Source organism: Xiphias gladius, chromosome 9, assembly GCF_016859285.1.
Source record: "Xiphias gladius isolate SHS-SW01 ecotype Sanya breed wild chromosome 9, ASM1685928v1, whole genome shotgun sequence".
Lineage (NCBI taxonomy): Eukaryota > Metazoa > Chordata > Actinopteri > Istiophoriformes > Xiphiidae > Xiphias > Xiphias gladius.
This window is the reverse complement of record NC_053408.1, coordinates 21,454,713-21,474,394: the sequence shown is the minus strand read 5'-3', so window position 1 is coordinate 21,474,394 and position 19,682 is coordinate 21,454,713. Positions and strand designations below refer to the sequence as shown.

The 19,682-nt window shown below is 39.5% G+C and overlaps 1 protein-coding gene across 4 annotated transcripts in view; it reads left to right on the top strand.

Moving 5' to 3' along the window:
- Positions 1-3,021: 3,021 nt before the first annotated feature.
- Positions 3,022-19,682, top strand: part of tmem94 (transmembrane protein 94) — a 50,171-nt gene continuing 33,510 nt past the window's right edge. For 2 of the 4 annotated variants that reach the window (XM_040134806.1, XM_040134803.1), the window contains exons 1-7: positions 3,022-3,139; positions 4,504-4,906; positions 14,509-14,643; positions 14,964-15,091; positions 17,394-17,530; positions 18,020-18,225; positions 19,109-19,260. In XM_040134806.1, the coding sequence (XP_039990740.1) occupies positions 4,883-4,906; positions 14,509-14,643; positions 14,964-15,091; positions 17,394-17,530; positions 18,020-18,225; positions 19,109-19,260 (782 nt within the window). In that variant the 5' untranslated portion in view covers positions 3,022-3,139; positions 4,504-4,882. Of the gene's footprint in view, positions 3,140-4,040; positions 4,247-4,503; positions 4,907-14,508; positions 14,644-14,963; positions 15,092-17,393; positions 17,531-18,019; positions 18,226-19,108; positions 19,261-19,682 lie in introns of those variants that run through there. The other 2 variants (XM_040134805.1, XM_040134804.1) reach the window with 2 other exon arrangements.

The window sequence follows — 19,682 nt, the reverse complement described above, 5'->3', positions numbered from 1 at the left end:
CTGGGCGAATCTATATATTGTTGTTCATCAAGAAGTATTTCTACATGCAATTCCTCCGAAACCCCATATTGTCATTTTTAATTTTCTGTTTGTACACAAATTAAATAACCAAGTCACATTTTAATAAGTGAGCTTTAGAGATGTTTGTAGGTTTATTTTTGAACTTTGGACAGAGCCAGATTAGCCATTTGCCGCTTCTTCCAGTCCTTATGCTAAGCTAAGGTAACCATATCCAGGTCTGAGCTCTGAATTTAACACATAGACATGAGATCAATATCCATCTGAACATCTCACTCTTTTAAAGAAAGTGAACAAGTGTATTTCCCAATCTGTTGAGCTATGCCTTTAAAGCAAATGATTTGGCCAGAGGTATGTGGACACCTAGGTCAGGGTCTCATAGCCCTGGTGTTTCCTATGTTTCTGCATTCCCTTGTGTTTTCTGTCTTGTTTCCCTTCTACGTTATGTGTGTGTACGTGTATCTGTCTGGGGGCTTGGCGCTCCTCCGTCTCTCTCTCCCTCTCCCTCTCTCTCAGCCACCTTGCACCAATCAGCCAACACACCTGCCCCACCTTCTCATCAACACTGCGGTATACATTACCCGGTTCTACAGCCACTCTTCGCCAGACTGTTGTTCTCACTAGACCAGAAGACTTTGCAGGTCACTTAGTCTTCTCAGTCTAAGTTCCTTCCTGGTGTTTCTTTGTATGACCAACGTATATCTCCTTGTACTCAGGATTACATCTCGCCTTCCAGTTAGTTCTTCCTGTCGAGTGTCACGCTCCACCACCTCTGCCAGCTTCATTCCCCACATTTCCGCATCCACCTCCCTGCCCGCCTCGCCATCCAATCTCCTCCACACAAGACTTCAACTCTCCCTGCTTCACCCTACCGTGTTTTCCTTCATCTACAGCCTGCTTCCCCTCAAGCCTTCCCCTGACTTGATCCACCACCTCCACCCCCTTCTCGGCCATCAAGACCTCTGCCCTTCCCCGCTCCTCTCTGCGCATCCCACCTGTCCACTGCCACCTTCCCTCAACTCCCTAGCCCATAAGTCCTGCTCCACATCCAGTTATCTGAGTAAACTCCCTGGTATTTGTGGTGACTCTTCATGTTCAGTATCTTGCTTTTGGGTTCCTCTGTTTCTCGTGACACAGGGTCTGTGCAGGCCAGTCAAGTTCTTTCACACAAAAATGGGGGAAACTGGCTTTGTGCACAAAGAGACTGTTATGATGGGACCACAAGTCCAAATGGATAGAAATTTTATATTCAACCAAAATGCATACATTTTAATAAATACGTTTTGGAGCACATTACGCGGTTTAAAGTAGATTATTATAGTAGCTTGTTTATTTCAAGAGCACTACATAAGAGTTAGATGTGTGTATGTGGGTACTCAAATATTATCAAATTCTGAGTCTCAAGGGTATTTCTAGTCTGCGATGAACTCTCTCTGGAGTTTTGCCACATAAAAGCTGGCACTGTTATTGCTCAGAGGGTCCCAGTCCAACACATTTTCACTCCCAGGTCCCCAGTGTGTTTAAAAAGTGACACCAAAAGAGCCCCGACCAAGCGTCTGCATGTGACGACTTGGGAGTGAGAATGCGTTGCCCAGTCACACACACAGACTTAAAAGTTATAGTTTTCTTTCATTTGTTTTACTTGTATAATTTTTAACCTGCCGTCAGAGTAGCTGGGTGATGAATTCTGTCAGTCTAGCATTCATTAACTTATGGTCTTTGTCTTTCCTGCCACCTGTTTCGGGTAGTGTTGTCATAAATAAGCAGTGGTGGAAAAAGGATTTAGACCCTTTGTTTAAGTGAAATTAGCAATATAATAACATAAAAGTACTCCATTACAATTACAAGTCATGAAATCAAGATTTTGCAAGAATAAAGTACATACATATTATCAGAACATTTAAAAAAATTACAGTATAAAATTAAAAGTGCTTAAAGTTATTATTATGTAGAAAAAGTATCCATGTAAGTGGTATTTTAGAATTAAATTTAATTACTTTTGTTGTAGGTTTTAATTGTGTTGTTGTTGGGTAGTTTAATTTGTTAGTTTAATGATGTACCTATGGCATAAATATAATGGAATAAAAAGTACAATTTTTCCCTGAGAAATGTAGTGGAGTAGAAATTTAAAGTAGCATAAAATGGAACACTCAAGTATAGTACAAATTCTTAAAAAATGTACAGTGTTTTAACAAATGGACTTATTACTTTCCACGGCTGCAAATACAGGTTACATCATGAAAAGAGAGGAAATATCATGTCTTTCAGTCTCCACAAATGAACTTCTTCATGCCTTCACAGCTTCCAAAGAGATTTATTGATTTGTTCAGCTATTTTTCTCACGGACGTGGTTCACCGCTGCAGTTTATAAATCGAAAAATTAAACTGAATAATTTCCCTAAAGTGAAATTAAAGTTATTCAGGCAGCTATTTGTCATGTTTTTTTTTCCCTACGTCCACTTTCTTACTTGTAGTGCAGCATTCATGTCAAATGGGACAATAGTATTATCATACATGTAGAACCGGAATTACGGTACAGTTCACTAGCATTCAGTTGCCTAATTTGGATTTCCTCGCGCGATTTCTGGAGTTTTGGTTGTGCTTAACGATGCAATATTCTGTATGCTGTAAAACGTTAACTTCACGAAATGTGTATAAAAGCTGTTAAGTAAAAGCCAGGCTATGGAAAACTAGCTTCCTTCATGTTGTGTGACAGCTTCTATCATAAAATGTTGCAATAGTTGTAGTTTATTAGATTATTACCTAAATGATAATATCCGGTTATTATCGTAATAGCGATTACATCTCAATATTCCAGTGACTTTGAGCGTCATGACTTTGTAGTTACTCCTCAGTAAACTATTGAGGTTTCCTATTTCAAAATAGAACCATAAACAATCATACGGCGTTGCAACACAGTTTGGCCCAATCTCTTGTCAGCCAATCAGGGGACAGAGTACTCTAGCGCTGTCCAATCACAACGCACTATTCCTCCTTCGAGGCAGAACGCTCCCAACATGGCTGCTGCTGTATAGTAAAGCTTTAGAAGTAGTTATATTTGTATTCGAGAGAAAAACATAAATTTATAAGGATATCAGCAACAACCTGAAAATAACAAGAGGTGAGTTTGCAGACTGTCGACGGGCTGTGCGGTTATAGCCGGTATTGCAACAGTGTAAGTCTTGTTAGGTCGAAGCCTCTGTACTGTTAGCATCTGCCTTTGACATGAAGGGCAGGGGACGTTTAGCCGAGATGCCAGTCACTCTGTACGGAGAGGACGATATTAACTCCAATTGAAACTGTTACGCTCAACGTAGTCAACACTGGTACATTACCTTGCAACTGGTTTTTTTCGAACCGGGGGTTCTGTGCTCGATTTTCCACCAAAATAATAACGTAATTAGGTGGGCAGGAGTGTGAGCAATTGAAATGTAGCAATTTTTAAAAACTCAAACAACGTGTTTTTAGAGGTGCTTTAGTGTTGCAGTTAAGACTGAACTCCTAAACATTGGCAATTAGGTTCAAATCCAGGGTATTTGTGAGTGACACACACAGTCCACAAAGTTGGAAGCTATTTCCTGGCATACAGTGAGCGTGTCACTAAATTTAACTTTTTAAACCTCTGAAAGGCCTTTTTAGCAGAAGACATTTTGACATGTCACAATAGGAAAAGCAGGGGCGTAATCATTAAAATGAATGATGGTCGAATTTCATTTTGCTCCTTCAGTTTCAGGGTCCTGGTATTGTTCAGGTTGGCTCACTGTCACACTGTCACAACTTACTGGGACACTTGGATAGAACAGAGCAATCATTTATGTTATTAATAACATCTGTGCTTTTCCTATAACAAGTCAATATATCTGCTGTAAGAAAGGCTTGTTGTTAGAGAGGGCTTGGCACAGTTTCAAAATATGTTTCTGAAATGTGCACCCCGTACAACCACTCTTTAAATAATATATGTTCTATAGATTCTATAGGATTAATTCTGGCCTATTTGACTTTGCTTGCATTACCTAAACTCTGTCTGGTCCAGCAATTGGACTGTTTTTGGGTTTGATCCTTCTCGGACAGTCTTACTTTGTAGTCAGTGCACCCGCTCACCCTTCAGTCTGTCTGCCTCTTTTCTCCTCTGTTTGGCTGAGCACTGTCAACTCTTTGCCAATGGAGACTGCTGACTCTGGAGTTCAGTGGGTTTTTTGTACCAGACGAACCTGCTTATGTGGTCATAGTGAGTGGGCCTTGGTCTGCTTTTCAATTGATCTATTTGAGCTACAACATCACAGCAGTGAAGCTAACTTTAACTAAGCAGTTTGAACTGGTTTGGTACTAATAAAGCCTGCCAGCAGAGGATTCTATTTAACAACCAATTTCTTAACTAAACTTTGCCTCCATTGCAATAAAGTACTGCAATATAGATCAATATAGATGTCATTCCAGTTAGACCTGCTTATTAATTGATTTGTGTAATTTGTCATTTATCCACAGACCTCTACATGAATGTTGTGAAGAGCATCTGTGTGCTGCACCTGAGCAAAAATTTACCCTCCAAACAAAAACGCCATATCCCAGAGTTCCCTGCTTGTCACAGCTGGTCCCTGCAGGTGTGGGCGTGCCTCCTGTCACACTGGCAGAAGAGGCGGGGCAGGAGGTGTTGCCAGGTGGGGGACCAGGGCTGCACCCACCTGCCTTCTCCATCTTCCTCCGTTCATATCTGAACCACTTGATCTGCAGCTTTCATAAGAGGTGGGCTGAGAGGGATCCGGCCAAGAGCCTCAAGCGTGTGTGACAGGCAACAGGCAACAGGGCTCTGCCAGGTGGCGTTGGCTGGTTGAGGAGCAGAGTATGTTGAGTGGTTGTGGTTGCCATGGAGCAGCAGGATAAGAAGCAGGTGAGTTTAGTTGGTTAGTTCAGCATGTGCCTATGCTATCTAAATGTCTCTGAGGTGGAGAGTTGTTTACTGAACAGATACAGCCCCTGGGGTTTAGACTAGTGTTAATTTTGTCAGTTTGTTAGATTTAGTCTTAGCTTTAGTCCTGAGATCAAAAGTCCTTGTTAGTTTTAGTCATATTTAGTCAACCTCATCCTTTTTTTTTTTTTGTCAATTTTTAGTAAAGTACAATTCTGGACATTTTAGTCTTGTCTTAGTCAGAGAAAACCATTGTTTTATGGTTTTAGCTGACGAAAACACATTTTCCATCAACATTTCAGTCTTTTTTAATCATCAGAAGATGAGTTGACAAAACATTTGAGTCTAGTTTAAGTAAAGACCAAGAATGAGCATTTATCTGAAACTTCAGCAAACTTCTTTCAAATGAGAATTCATCCACCTGATTTGAGGCTAATTGAAGAAAATTAAAATGAAAATTAGCCACATTATCCAGAAAAAAGAAAACCCTTCATAATCAAAAAGAACCCTGTACAACAGCCCTGAAATAAATCATACCCTTATAATGTTCAGTTTTGTGAGTACTTTGCCAGAAAAGTTTTGATTTGAATGTGTAATTTTGTAGGCCTTAGTGGTAATATTGTACTAGACTGTATACTGTAAGTGTTTATAATAGGTCTTACACTGCCATGTAAATACATTTGTGAAGAAAATATTTGTTATAAAGCAACAAAGCATATTTATATAAAGCAAGCTAATATTAGACAGCTGGCTACTGCCGAACAGACTTTATTCAGGCCCAAAACAATCTTATACATAAGATACTGTGCATGTTAATAACCATTGGATGTCACAAATAGGCTACATTTAGCTGGCTTGGACCCCCTCAAAATTGACAAGGCCTGACTATCAAATTTTATGCCGATAAAGTTGGGTGGACACCAAAATAAACAAACCTGTCTTAAGCAGAAGTTAAGCCAATTTAGCTGTCTGGGTTACTGACTTTTCAGTGAGGCTAAAGCACCACCTGCAAGCAATAGTATGGCTTTAAAACTAACATTATTAGCATCTTAAACATTAGGTGTCCTCAGTTTCTGTGTGGTGCACCCTTCCCAGCGATTTTGTATGCAAAGGGCTTCTCCTCCAACACTACTACACACTAATTTTTTCTCTTTGCAGTATTATATTTGATATGGATCCAAATGTCAACCAGTTATTTTTAACCAAGTCCCGCTGCTGGCATCTTGTTCTTTTCCTGTCAGCATATGTTGTCTAGCTTCTTCAGCTGTAGTGTTAAAGTGTATACAGTAGCTAGGTTCAGGATATCACTGTTGGTGGTGCATTCATAGGTGCACTCTTGGAGGATGATTCAGACGCACAGTAAGAGAAATGTGCAGTGCAGCCCTTCAAAGATTGATACTTTAATGGTGTTTAATGTCACTTTCGTCTCGTCAACACCTCGTCTTCATCATTGGAAAAAAGGTCTCTGAGAAGTATATTTCACATTTTCTTAAACGAAATTGACACTGATTTAGAGTACCTTTAGGGGAATGCTTAGCCATGCTACAAAGTTTCCAGCATAGGTTCAGGCTTGTCCAAAGTTTTTTGTGGTACTCTTTACGGAAAAATGTACCTAATTTCTGAAAGAGCTGATGTGTAAACAGAAATCTTCATTTATTGTTCACAAGCCCTTATACACTGCTTAGTTTTGGACTGTCCCAGGTGTCGTTTGACAACCATGAGAGTAAAGCTGCCACAATTAGTTGATTAATCAGTAAGTTGATAGAAATATATTTAATCTGCAATTATTCTGATAATCTATTCATTGTTACAGTAATTTTTCAAACAAAATGCCCAACATTCTTTGTTCCAGCTTCTCTAATGTGATTGTTTACTGTTTCCTTTGTTATATGTGAAAGTAAATTGAATATTTTAAAGTTTTGGACTTTTAGTTGAACAAAACTAGCATACTGAAGACACACCTTGGGCTCTGACAGTGGCCCTACTTGAGAGAAATGTGGTAAAATAAAATGATATTCCAAGGTTCCTAGAAGGGCTATCCCTGGGTCAGGTTTTTACCGTGGCACTATGTTTTTTTGGGTTGTCCGACCATCTGTCCCATTCTCGTGAACAATTTTCATAATTTTGAACACTACCACAATGGATTTGAAATGAATCCATCAAGATTTGATTGAACTGTAGACTTTCAACTTTAATTCAAGGTGTTTAACAAAAGTATTGCATTAACCATTAACCAACCACCAAGAATTACAGATATTTTTATACATAGTCCCTCATTTTCAGAGGTGAACCCTCTTCCCTGATTATTTCATGACTAATTAAGCAGATAAAAGGTCTGGAGTTGATTCCAAGTGCTGAATTGCATTTGGTAGCTGTTCATGGGAACTCTCAATATGTGGTCCAAAGATGTGTCGATGCAAATGGTAAATGGACTGCACTTATACAGTATTTCTTGTCTTATTGATCACTCAAAGAACTTTACACTGCAGGCCGCATTCACCCATTCGTTCACACATTCATACATCACATTCACACACACTGAATCACACCACACAAGGGCACTTTGAAATGCGGCCTGGAGGAACGGGGGATCAAGCCGTTTAGTGGACGACCTGCTCTACCTCCTGAGCCACAGCTGCACCCACAGCCGATGCAAGTGAAAGAGGCCATAATGAAGTTAAAAAACAAAACAAACCTATCAAACATATGGCAGAAACTTTAGGAGTGGCCAAATCAACAATTTGGTAGATTCTTAAAAGAAGGAATGCATTGGCGAGCTCAGCAACACCAAAAGCCCTGGATGACCATGGAAGACAACTAAAGTGGATGATCGCAGAATTCTTTCCTTGAAGAAAAACTCCTTCACAACAACATCTAGCCAGGTCAAGAACACTCTTGAGTAGGTAGGCGCATCATTGACAAAGTCTACAATTAAGAGACGCTTTCATGAATATAAATACAGAGGGTTTACCACAAAGGTGCAAATCACTGGTAAAATTCAAGTGCAGAAAGAAAGAGATTAAACTTTGCCAAAAGAAAAACTGTTAAAAGCTTTTCCAGTTCTGAAACAAGATTCTGTGGAAAGATAAAACCAAGATTAATTTTTACTAGAATGATGGAAAGAAAAGAGTATGGAGATGGAAAGGAAGGGCTCTTGACCCAAAACATTCTTTGAAAGCAAATGGAATATATATTATAAATGGAATATTCTTCCATATTCTCCCAACACACTTATCACTTACTGAAGACAAAACCGAGGGCAAACGGACCGACAAACAAGCGGCAACTGAAGGTGACTAACATCAAAAACGCTGTAAAAAAGCTGAAGATGAAAAGGGGATGGCTTCTTCAACACAATGGACAATGATCCTACACACACTTAAAAATCTACAATGGAGTACATCAAGAGGTGCAAGCTGAAGGTTTTGCCATGGCTTTCACCATCTCCTGACCTTAACATAATTGAAAATCTGTGGATAGACTTCAAAAGAGCAGTGCATGCAAGATGGCCCAAGAATCTCACAGAACTACAAACCTTTTGCAAGCAAGAATGGGCAAGCCCCCTCCCCCCCAAAAAAACTAAAGGACTCTTAGTTTGCCACAAAATGTGCTTACAAGCTGTTCCTGTAAACTGCCATTTCTTAAATACATTACTATCTGAAAACTCTTCTGGGACTCTGCTATATTCTTATGGTCTTCTACTGCTTTGTGGGCATCAATTATATTAATTTTTAGAGTGCAAGGTAGCTGCTTAGAGGAGCCCATGGCTGCTGATTGTTGGTACAAGGTTTTGGGGGGTTAGAGTATTTATAAAGCTTTGAAATTTGCATCACTTGGCCTTTCTTAATAATTGTGAAAAAATGATTGATGAATTGATTGATTGTGAAAGTCATAGCCCTAACAAACTAATTAAGGTTTGAGACCTTGGTAAAAGTTACCTGAGAGTGCCAATCTCTTTGGGAGCCCAAACTTTTGTATAGTGCTCCTTTCTTTTTTTTAATCTATACTTGTACAAAACAAAAATAATGCACTAATCTTGCTTAAAATGTTGAAAGAATGTTTCATCTTTAACTTTCTCATCTTATGCCTTTTGGAGATTAGTTCATTTTTTTTACTTACGTAAAAAGGTAACACAAATTTTTGACCAGGGGTGCCTAAACTTTTTTTGCCACTGTACAGCATCACTTCACATTCACATTCTTCTTTTCCACATGAACTCTCATTTGCCTTGATCATTCTTTGTCATTTCAGTTTAGCCATCTGAAGGGTTGAAAGATCAAACCTCTTCAGTTAAACGTAGATGTGTAAGAGAGGCATTTCACAACCAAGCACTGCTGTGTCAACATAACGAGCATAGGAATGGAAATATATCTGCTAATGACCTACTGCTAAACAGCCTCAAAGAAGAGCTGTGTACCTCTTCTGTCATAGTTTTCCCACCTATGTGTTGTGTTGTGTTATATAATCATTAATTCATAACAGTACTCCTTCATTTGTCATTAAGTACCATACAAGGTTCTGAAAATAGAGATGGTTAACTGGCTGGTAAGGAAGTTGGAATTGAATTTGTACAATGAACTATAACAAACTATTTTAATACTTACCTACACAGATATTGCCTAAATCAAAAAACAGTACGAATATCAGTTCTTACCAAAAATTAACAAATGCTGGAGGTATTCACAACCTATCTTCTTCTTGCTCTTTATTATTATTCTTTCGCCACATTTGTGGCAACTGACAGCACACTTCAAGGTAGAAAATAATTTAAAGTTCAGCAGGTTCAGCGTAATTAGGACATGATTGGAATTACTTTTAGTGTTCATACCCTTCATACTTTCCAAAATGTTAAACCATTTTACAAATTCAAATTAGTGGATGGAATGTTCAGAATTCACACTTTTTTTCACAATTTTCATGCATTTTTCAACTTTACTCATCCAGGTAGAAACACCATACAAACTTCAAAATGTTCACTATCTTTCATACCATGTGGGTTCAAATTTTAAATCCCATTCATATAATATTCAGCTTGGTTTGAAGCTTAGTTATAAAGGAAGTGAATGAGAGAAACCTTCAAACCCAGTCACCTTCAATCTCTTACTACTCATTCATACATTCACTTAGAAACTTAATTCAAACTGTAAAATGGTTGCGAAAGTTGGGACTTTTACACATTAATTCAGCTCTTTCATACCTCAGTTCAAGTTTCATGCACCTTTCAGGGCTTTCCAGATTTTTACATTGTTGTGTGTGGGATCGAATATTCACACAAAGAGTGGGTAAACTCACACACAAAGTTGGGTGAATCTGTTAAACTTGTCTTAAAATTTTTCTTCAGTCTCTTCTCACTCTACCATTTTTACTCTACACACATCATTTTTTCTTCAAAACGAGAAAAAAGTGCCCTCTTTCATTTTGCGTTACGGGCCTCAAAGAGAAAGGAGTGCCAACCAACTTACCCACTGACTGCAATGTTAGCGGAGACCAAAAGTTAAGAAGGAAAAGAAAAAAATGGACATTTTAGATCGCTGTATTCCCAACATTTTGACATTACAAACACATATGTTACAGCAACACATTCTGCAGAATACACTCTCTCTCACTGAATAAATCTCGACGATATGATTACACTTTTTAAGTAATGAGCTGGAGTTTTGTTGGAGGATTCTTAACTGACATGACACACACACATACACAGACAAACACAAAGAAACACAAATTCATATACACAGAAAGGAAACGTAACTAATTTGAGGAATTCCCAGTGTAGAGTTTAGTGTCTACTGCTTTAACTTGCTGTGTCAATATAAAGTGCGTAACATGTATGCATGGTGGCAGAATCAAATTCGAAGGAATTTGATTTGAATTTGAAAAACCAAATTTCTTCGAATTAGATTTTTGGAAAAAGTGACAGCCCTAGTAAACACTTGCTATTAATTCAGCAAAATGTCCAGAACACTTTAGCAAATGCCCAGCATCCACTTGGACACATCATAATAACAATTGGAACGCCCTAATAACCACTTGTTAGTTGCCTAGCAACCACCATGCAACCATTTGAAAAACCTTAGCAATCAATTATAATTGACCTAGTAACTGCCAGGAACCAATTGATGTTTCAGCTCTTTTCAGCTAATACACAACTCATAGCTCAATTCTTGTTAGTACACTTGAGCTCATTGCATAACTTTACCGCAGTTCATGTCAGCTTAAACTCAACAACTGGTATTTCACTACAATTTTAACAGACACTGCTGTCATTGTTTACACTATAGTCTTCATAATCTTTCAGCAGCTTCCTCATTCACAGCTTTGCCAGCCATTCAGTTAAGCTCACAGCTATCGACGAAGCAATACAGTTTAGCTCCCAGCTATAAATGAAGCAATGCAGGTCAGTCCTTGGCCATATATTTAAGCTCTTCTAAGACCTTACACTGTGTCTCCCATTTAAACTCCTTTCATTGCTTATGCATCCTTCATCCCTTTGCCTCGTTTCCAAATCTTAATAGCCCTTAAATTACTCCATTCATTCAAATTTGAGCCACAGCTTTGCAAACATTTCAGTTTAGCCACCAGCTATACATGAAGCAATGTCGTTTAGCGCCCAGCTGATTATGAAACAGCGTAGTTCAGCTTCAAGCTATATACGAAGCAGCACAATTTTGCTCCAAGCTATACATGAAGCAATACAGTACAGCTCACAGGTATACATTAAGCAATTCAGTTTAATTTCAAGCTATCCGTGCAGCGAACAGTTCAGCTCCCAGCTAACCATGAAGCACTGAATAGTATATAACAAACAATTAAAACACAAGTACTTAAAATTGTACTTAAGTAGAGTACTTGGTAAAATGTACTTAATTACATTACACCACTACATTTGCTATATCAGAAAAACAGTATTAGTTATTGACAAAAGAGTTTCACCACAAGGTCCACTCAGCAGCTGTTCTGGAGCTTTCTGTTGTGTCACACAATCTAAAGCTTAGTTGTAATCGACTTTTTCAATATCATAGTGATATTGTGGTTGTAATATCAACCATATCAGCAACTCCCCTTAATTTTTCTGTCTGTACTATCTTCCCTACCATTCTCTGTATGTATACCTCCATCACTGCAAAACATGCTAAGCTGGCAAGAATGAAAAAAGCCCAACAGGATTTATACAGGCCTGGTTGGCATGGTTCCTCGCATCAAAAGAGCCTCTGTGGCTCCCCCTATTATGTACCACCCCCCATCCCCCCGAATGAGAATGAACTGAATTAGACCCAGTCCATGCCAGAGAGACAGTCAGATTTGGCATTTTTGAATTGAAGTCCAGTTGGCAGCGTACACTGATGCTGGGCTCTGTTGTCTGCATCACAGTGACGAGGGAAATTTGGGTGAGGTTTTGCAGCATCACCATCTCATCACTGTAGATATGAGCACGCAGTCTCTCCAGTTAGTTCACTCACATTTTGAGAACTTGTTTCTGCAGTGTAACGATTCTCATCATGTAGCACAGCTGTTGTTAGACATTGCCCTTGTAGCCCAGCAGGAGTCTTACAAATTTTACAGAAGCAGAGCGGAGCAGGGATGTCATGGTGTTGAAGATGAAAGAGGGGATCTATTTCTGGAAGAGGAGAAGTGTAAGTTGTCTCTTACTTGTTTCTGTCAGTCTGTTGCTGACCACATTTCCCTCAGTGAAGGCTAAACAAATGTAGCAAGACTGTGTGTTGCCTGTTTGGGTGAGTGACAGTGTCAGTCAGATATAGTGTAGTTAATGTGAGTCTTTTGTAATGCTCTTGGTTTGTTGGAGAGCTTCCAAGGTTAATCTAGATCGTTCCGAGTTTGTAGGCATGCACTAAGGCTGCTCAGGCTCCTTTTGTGTCTGCGTGTTTTGTGTCTGCCTGGAGGATTTTTGTTGAGGCATTGTTACTCTGGGGAAATGGGAAGATAATTATAGCTTGGCTGCGTGGGATGTGCAGCCTGAGAAGGAGAAAGCTTGAAAGCAGAAACCTGTGTGTGTGTGTGTGTGTGTGCGTGCGTGCGTTCGTTCGTGCGCGCGTGCGTGATTATTTGTATATGTCTGTATGTCTTTCAGATTGTGGGCCTTTGCACACACATCCTCACAGTGACCTGGGGTGTGGGAAAAGGCTGCTTTCCCATTAACATCAGATATGGCTCTGTTTCCTTTCCCTTTCTATTAAAAACTGATTCATTTCCTCTTCACACAACTATTTGGTTTAAGTATGGACCATATCTATGTAATAGGGAGAAAATTTCTGATAGGGTGAACATCAGACTTCACATAATCAGTGTTAGCAATATGTGTTGAGGCTTCCCTGCCTGTAAAGTACTCCCTTAGTGTGACGCTGAGCAAGTTAAAATATCGTAATTTAGATTTATTTATTTAGGGTGGCACGCTGGTGAGCACTGTTGCCTCACAGCACGGAGGTTCTGGTTTTGAAGCTGCTGGCCAGTTGGTGCCTTTCTTTGTGGAGTTTGCATGTTCTCCCCTTGCCTAACTGGGGTTTTCTCCAGGTGATCCAGTTTCCTCCCATAGTCCAAAAACCGCAGATCAAGTTAACTGGCGACTCAGAATTCTCCATAGGCATGAATGTGAGCATGAATGGTTGTCTGTCTTTACATGTCAGTCCTTTGATTGACTGGGTGTACAGCGTCCAGGGTGTACCCTGCCTTGCATGTCATTAAAAGGGGCAGCAGCGTGCAGAGGGAGCAATCCCCTGTTGTTTTTGCAGAAATCACCATGGAAATCACTCATCCCAACTGCATCACTTTTGACTGCAAATCACCTCAGTGTGTTCGGGAGGCCACGGTCCGTTTAAACTAACAGAACAACATAATTTGCAAAAAGCAGAAATACACTCTGAGATCAGCAGACCAGACATTATGTCCATTAGAACTGCAAACAGAATTGGTGACCAGGGAGAACATTGGTGAAGCCCAAACTTCCACAGAGAAAATGCTTGACTTACTGTAAACAATAAGCTAGTAAGCCATGGCAGTGAGTCAGCATGCAGAATACCAGGACCTTGGAAGTACTTCACCTAAATAGAATGCTTTCATTTTTATGTTTTCAATTATACCTTTGCTTTTCCTGCTATGGCATTCCAAAATATCTGCTGTGAAAAAGGTTCATACAGGTACAGGTCTCACCCCAATTATGCAATGTGCAGTTATGCTTGTGTCAGTGCCCATGTCAAAGAAAAGTGTATGAAAATGATTTTTATAAATCATACAAATATTTTGATGAAGTCCTCAAATCATTAAAATTGACAGTGGCAGTCATGATAACTGCATTGAGTGGCAAGTATTTGGGATGATCTTGTCATCTACAGTGCATTCAGAAAGTATTCAGATTCCTTCACATTTTTCACATTTTGTTATGTTGCAGCCTTATGCTAAAATGTTTAAATTAATTTAAATTCTTTTTGTGTTTCTCACAGTCTGAGAGTCCTTTAGGTGTTTTTTTACAAACTTCAAACAAAGCAGTATAACAAAATGTGAAAAAGTGAAGGGGTCTGAATACTTTCTGAATGCATTGTAAATTGTTCATGCCTGTTTCTTTTTTCAACCAGAGTATGTTGTTGCAGGAGGAGGATGTTGTGACCCTGGGCCTGTCAACTGGCCAGGCTCTGGTAAAACTCCGGGACCAGCTCAGCAGGCTGCTGGAGCAGCACCAGAGGGCTGCACACAGACGAACCTCTGCACAGGTGTGCTCACACATTTATACATACATACATAATTATATTACTGGTCTTCTATTTGGTACATTGCATCCCTAAACCTTAATCCGTACCCTGACCTAAAAATAATATTTATTGTAAACCTTACCCTAAACCCAAATACTATATACATATATATGGATAAGGATAAAAATACAAGAAGACGAAACACAAAGCTTACACAAAGCTACAGTATTCGTTCTGCATCACCCCATTTACTAATAGCAACACTGTTCCTTGATTATTCTTTACATGACACACTCTATATTGTTTTGCCTATGCCTTGTTGTTTTGCCATGTTTTCATAGGAACAGTGGTTGAATAGCTTTCTTTACCATGGCAACCGTCATTCCTGCCTTCATTGGCCAGGAGCTGCCCTGACTCTACTTGTGGTTCTGGGACTCTTATGTTGCTATGGCAGCCAGCCTAAGGGCAGGTAGGTAGCCTCTTTTTAACTGAACTTTCCTGTCCTGGAATGTGTATGATACTAAATGTGCAGTATCAACAAAATTGTTGCAGATTTTTATGCTGTCATTTCTTATATTATTAGGAAAAATTTGATCTGGGTTTTTAGTATGAGTATTGTTTTATTTCACTTTTTGAAGTCACTGTAAAATCTGTTTACCTATGGTCAAAAAATTACCAGCAAGTTGAGAACTTGCCGACAGTTTCACCACCACCATCATGTCTGAAACTACATTATCCAACTGATACAGTCCTGGTTGAAATGATTTGCAGCCCTGAATTTTAAGTAGAAAATTTAAAATATCTTCAGAAATAAAGAGTTATCATTTGATTGTGACCATCTCATTTAAAAACATAAAATCAATTTCTTTGCAGGCAATAAAATCATTCGATATGAAAATCTTATTCGAAAGTGACCTTGCCTTAAAAAGATCTAGTTTTGTAAAATACACTTAGGAGCAGAAGAGTGATATCTGACTGTCATGATGAAAATCAAATTATTTACAGCAAACTAATGGTTTTCCCATAGTTTCACTTGTATGAGCCCCACAATTACAGAATAGAACAGAGAGTACATGCTGATAAAGGGAGCTAGTGACATATTTGTGTTTTTATGTTGAGATACAGGATAGAACAGGTGTGAGTGAACTGTGATGGTGTATCATAGTATGTGGTGAGCTTGAGCCATCATGCTCGGAGGGCTAAATGAAGTAAGTAAAGAATTTTAGAGGATAAGAAATGGGCTCCGAGTAGACTGGGATGGATGGCATCTTTACCATAAAAGGAAGGACATTTCCAAAAAAATTAAAATTGTTGATGAAAATAGTGTCACATGGTAGGCATGTAGATTGCAACCACGTGGTACTAAGATTCGACTGAACCCATTAATTACACTATGGAATGTTGGCAAGAGATAAGAGAGCATGTTTTAGAAATTCCCTAAGAAGGTTTAAAAGGACCTCAAAGTCATGATTCAGCATCTCAGACTCTAAGAGTGCTGTGTCGTTTGAGCCAGCATGAATAATTATGTTGTGGACGTGGATATTTAGCAAGGAGCTTTGGAACCTGTTCTGCAGTATCCTTTACTTTGGCTCCAAAAATGCAGTGATTAGCGGTGGATTTGGATCTGACGTTTCTGATTATGGAATCTCCTATGACCAGAGTTGCAGGAGTCTAGGGAACATCCCGATCATCCAAGGGATAGCTGGGTGAGAGGGTACAGCCATCCTGCAGAGGAGCTGATCCCATTGAACTGTAGCTTGAGTGGGGAGCAGTGGGAATGATGCTGCACCTCTGTCCACTGCCTGGTGGGGCTGCCACTGCTGCCGCCACTGCCTGTCTCTCCACCGTCAGAGGTGAAGATGGTGATGACCTATAACTTGATGACTTTGGTGGGAGGTTGGCGACACAGAAGTAGGGAAGCCAGGAAAGCCGGGGCAGCTAAACTGGCTACTCTTGCTGGTGTATGCTGGTAGTCCCTGCGATTGTGGACTGCACACTGTCTAATCGGTGCTCCAAACATCAAGATCGGGCTCCCCAGAAATAGCGGATCTAATCACCACACCAAGTCCATAGATATTTTAATTGCAGTATGTGTAGTTGAATCAAACTTAGCTGCCAGGAATCTACTCCAGTGGTTTCAGGAAGCTCTATGATGCTGAGATGGGAGGAAGAGCAGAGTGTAAAGAGAAAACCATCCAAACCGCAGATGAAAATATTTGATGACCAATTAACGCAGAAAACCAGGTAATTCCAAAGGGTTCACATACTTTTTCTTGCCACTGTAGGCTAAGCCAAGGCCTAATGTGAAAAACTTGAAATTTATAAAATTAATATAAAGAACAAGATAAGGAGGGCTCTGTCTCTCTTTGCCTCAGCCATACTTTTTCATCTGCTTGTCCACTCAACTTTATTATTCTCTTGGAAAATAAATAACATGTTCAACATGAACAGAAGTGAGAAAGAGTAATTAATCACCGGCTACACAAACACCAGCTGTCATTGCTCTTGCTGTGTGCCAAGGCAATCTTGTACTTGTCTCGTCTGTTCTCCTTTCACTCTAACAAATTTGATCAAATACATATAGTAACTGACCAGTACTTTCTGACCAATTAAAACATTCACTGAAGCTTGGGTGTATTTGCTTAAACTGTAGAAGGGATAGTTTCTCAGAGGGCATTCCCCTATTGTGCTGGACTTACTGAAGACTGAAATCCTGTTTTCTGTTTAATTTGTCACATATAAATCTGCCATTCTGCTTTTCATGTCTACAGTTCTGGTATAGAGCTGGTGAATGCTGCAGCCCTCCTTCTCCTCTTCCTGCTGAACTTCCTGCTTGTCGGACGTCAGGAGAGGCTTAAGAGGAGTGAGATGGTCCGGCGCCTCAAGAGCATTATAACACAGCTCAGTGGTGAGTCAGGCTCGTTGACTCACCACTGGAAATACTGTAGAATTATGGCATTCTTACTTCATGTACAAGAAAATATCTATTTATCTGTTATGCTTATGAAACTCATTTTTGGCAACATTCACAGTGAAAGTTGTTGGAACACAGAGTGGTGTCTTTTGTTTGCAATTCATAATCACTGGTCCAAGGTATTATGGAATGAGACTAATCATCCAGTATCAAAAGCAACTGTTGGCAAGGAAAATGACAGTTCTCATTTGGGCATGATATTGTCCCACAATTATTATTTTTTTTTACTGCTTTACTGCTTTGTAGAGCTAATAAAAAAATCAAGGCATTTTTATTGATTTGCATCAACAAGACTCAACTGATGCCTGCTGTAACATAGCTCTGGATAGACCATGACATGTATGCTATCACCATTTTCATGCATGTTGTCTTCTCTTTTCCCTCCTTCTAACTACATCCTCATTTTCTTTCCCTGTGCTCCAGACTATCTGTCAGGGTGCGTGGGTGAAGTGCGTTGGTCTCCGTCACAGTACCCAGACCTGTACACACCCTCTTCCCCGTCGTGGTCCCTTCACTGGACCTACCGTGACTCCCAGCTCGTTAATCTGCCTGTTAGTCTGCTGGTGGAAGGAGACATCATCGCACTGAGACCTGGCCAAGAGGCATTTGCATCTCTCAGAGGCATCAAGGTGAGTTTGTGTGTAGATACGCATACAAGAGATGTTTGTTTTCTTTGATTTACCTGTAATGAAAAGATGCAGTGGTAGCAAATTGGCGCATTTGAACAATTTGGTATATGAGGAAAATATGCATTTTTTTTGCATTCGTTTAACTTTACTCCACAACTACTCTGGGATTTGCTTGTAGTACCATATTCAGTCTCAGTGCTACCTTTTGTAATACCCTTTGTAAATACATCTAATTCTATTTTGTCCTTCATTAGAAATTCACTGGATCATTTGTTCTATTCTTAAAAATATACTTGAAGGAGTTTTCATCAGAGTGACTGAATTGAACCTTGATTTATAAAATTTAAATCCGTAAGAGCATATGCAACTTATTTAAAAGAACTAAATACATACAACTGTTGTGTTGTTGTTTCGTTCTTGTAGTAACTGCAAGACTGTATTATGTTCCTTGAGTCTTGTTGTCACCATGAGGCTGACAGCCAGCTAACGGAGACTCCAGGAAGTTGCTGCTCCTGGCCAAGAAATAATCCAGCCCATAACCTCCGTAAAACTAGAAAGGATCATTTTGTACAGCCCTGTTTTTGTCCAGATTAAACAAACGGGATACAATCTTCTGATTAGTGAACTTTAGAGATGGTGGATGGTGGATTTTGTTACCTTTGGACAGAGCCACGCTAGCTGTTTCTCCCAGTATCCAGTCTTTGTGATAAATTAAGCTAACAATCTCCTTGCTGTAGTGTAATATTTAGCAAATATGAATGTAACATCAGTCTTCTAACCTAACTCTTGGTAAGAAAGTGAATAAACGTGTTTCCCAAAATGTCAAACTGTTTATTTAAACCTAAATTGTGTGACAAGCTAAATCTTTTTATCCCCTCCTCAGGATGATGAGCACATTGTGTTGGAGCCAGGAGATTTATTCCCCCCATTGTCCCCTCCTCCTTCCCCACGCGCCAATGAGAAGAGAGGACCCCAGAACCCACAGCAACACCGCCTCTTCAGAGTGGTCCGGACTCCAGTACTGGACGCAGTCAGGTAGGGAACTTGACCCTGTTGGGTCTGGGTGTTGAGAATTTTTTTCTTAATTTTTTTTCTTTTCTTAACTCATGCTCCATTGGTACCCTAGGCAAACTACGAGTGCCTAACATCATGAACAGCTAGTCATCACATAGGATTTACAGAGATAACAAAATGAAAACATATAAGAAATCTTTATATATTTCATATATATATGTACTTCAGCTCTGAGACAAGATAGTGTATGTTAATGTATAGCAGTGCAAATAATCCAGATTCATAAAAATAATCAATAGTTTTCATACAGGTATATGTGGCACAATTACATGAAAAGAAAAGTCTCTGTGTATTCCCGAGATTTGGCAGTCTGAAAAAACACCTAAATGTTATGAGTTCTTTATGAGAAAGATAGAAAATGTAGAAAACATTTTTGTCTTTCA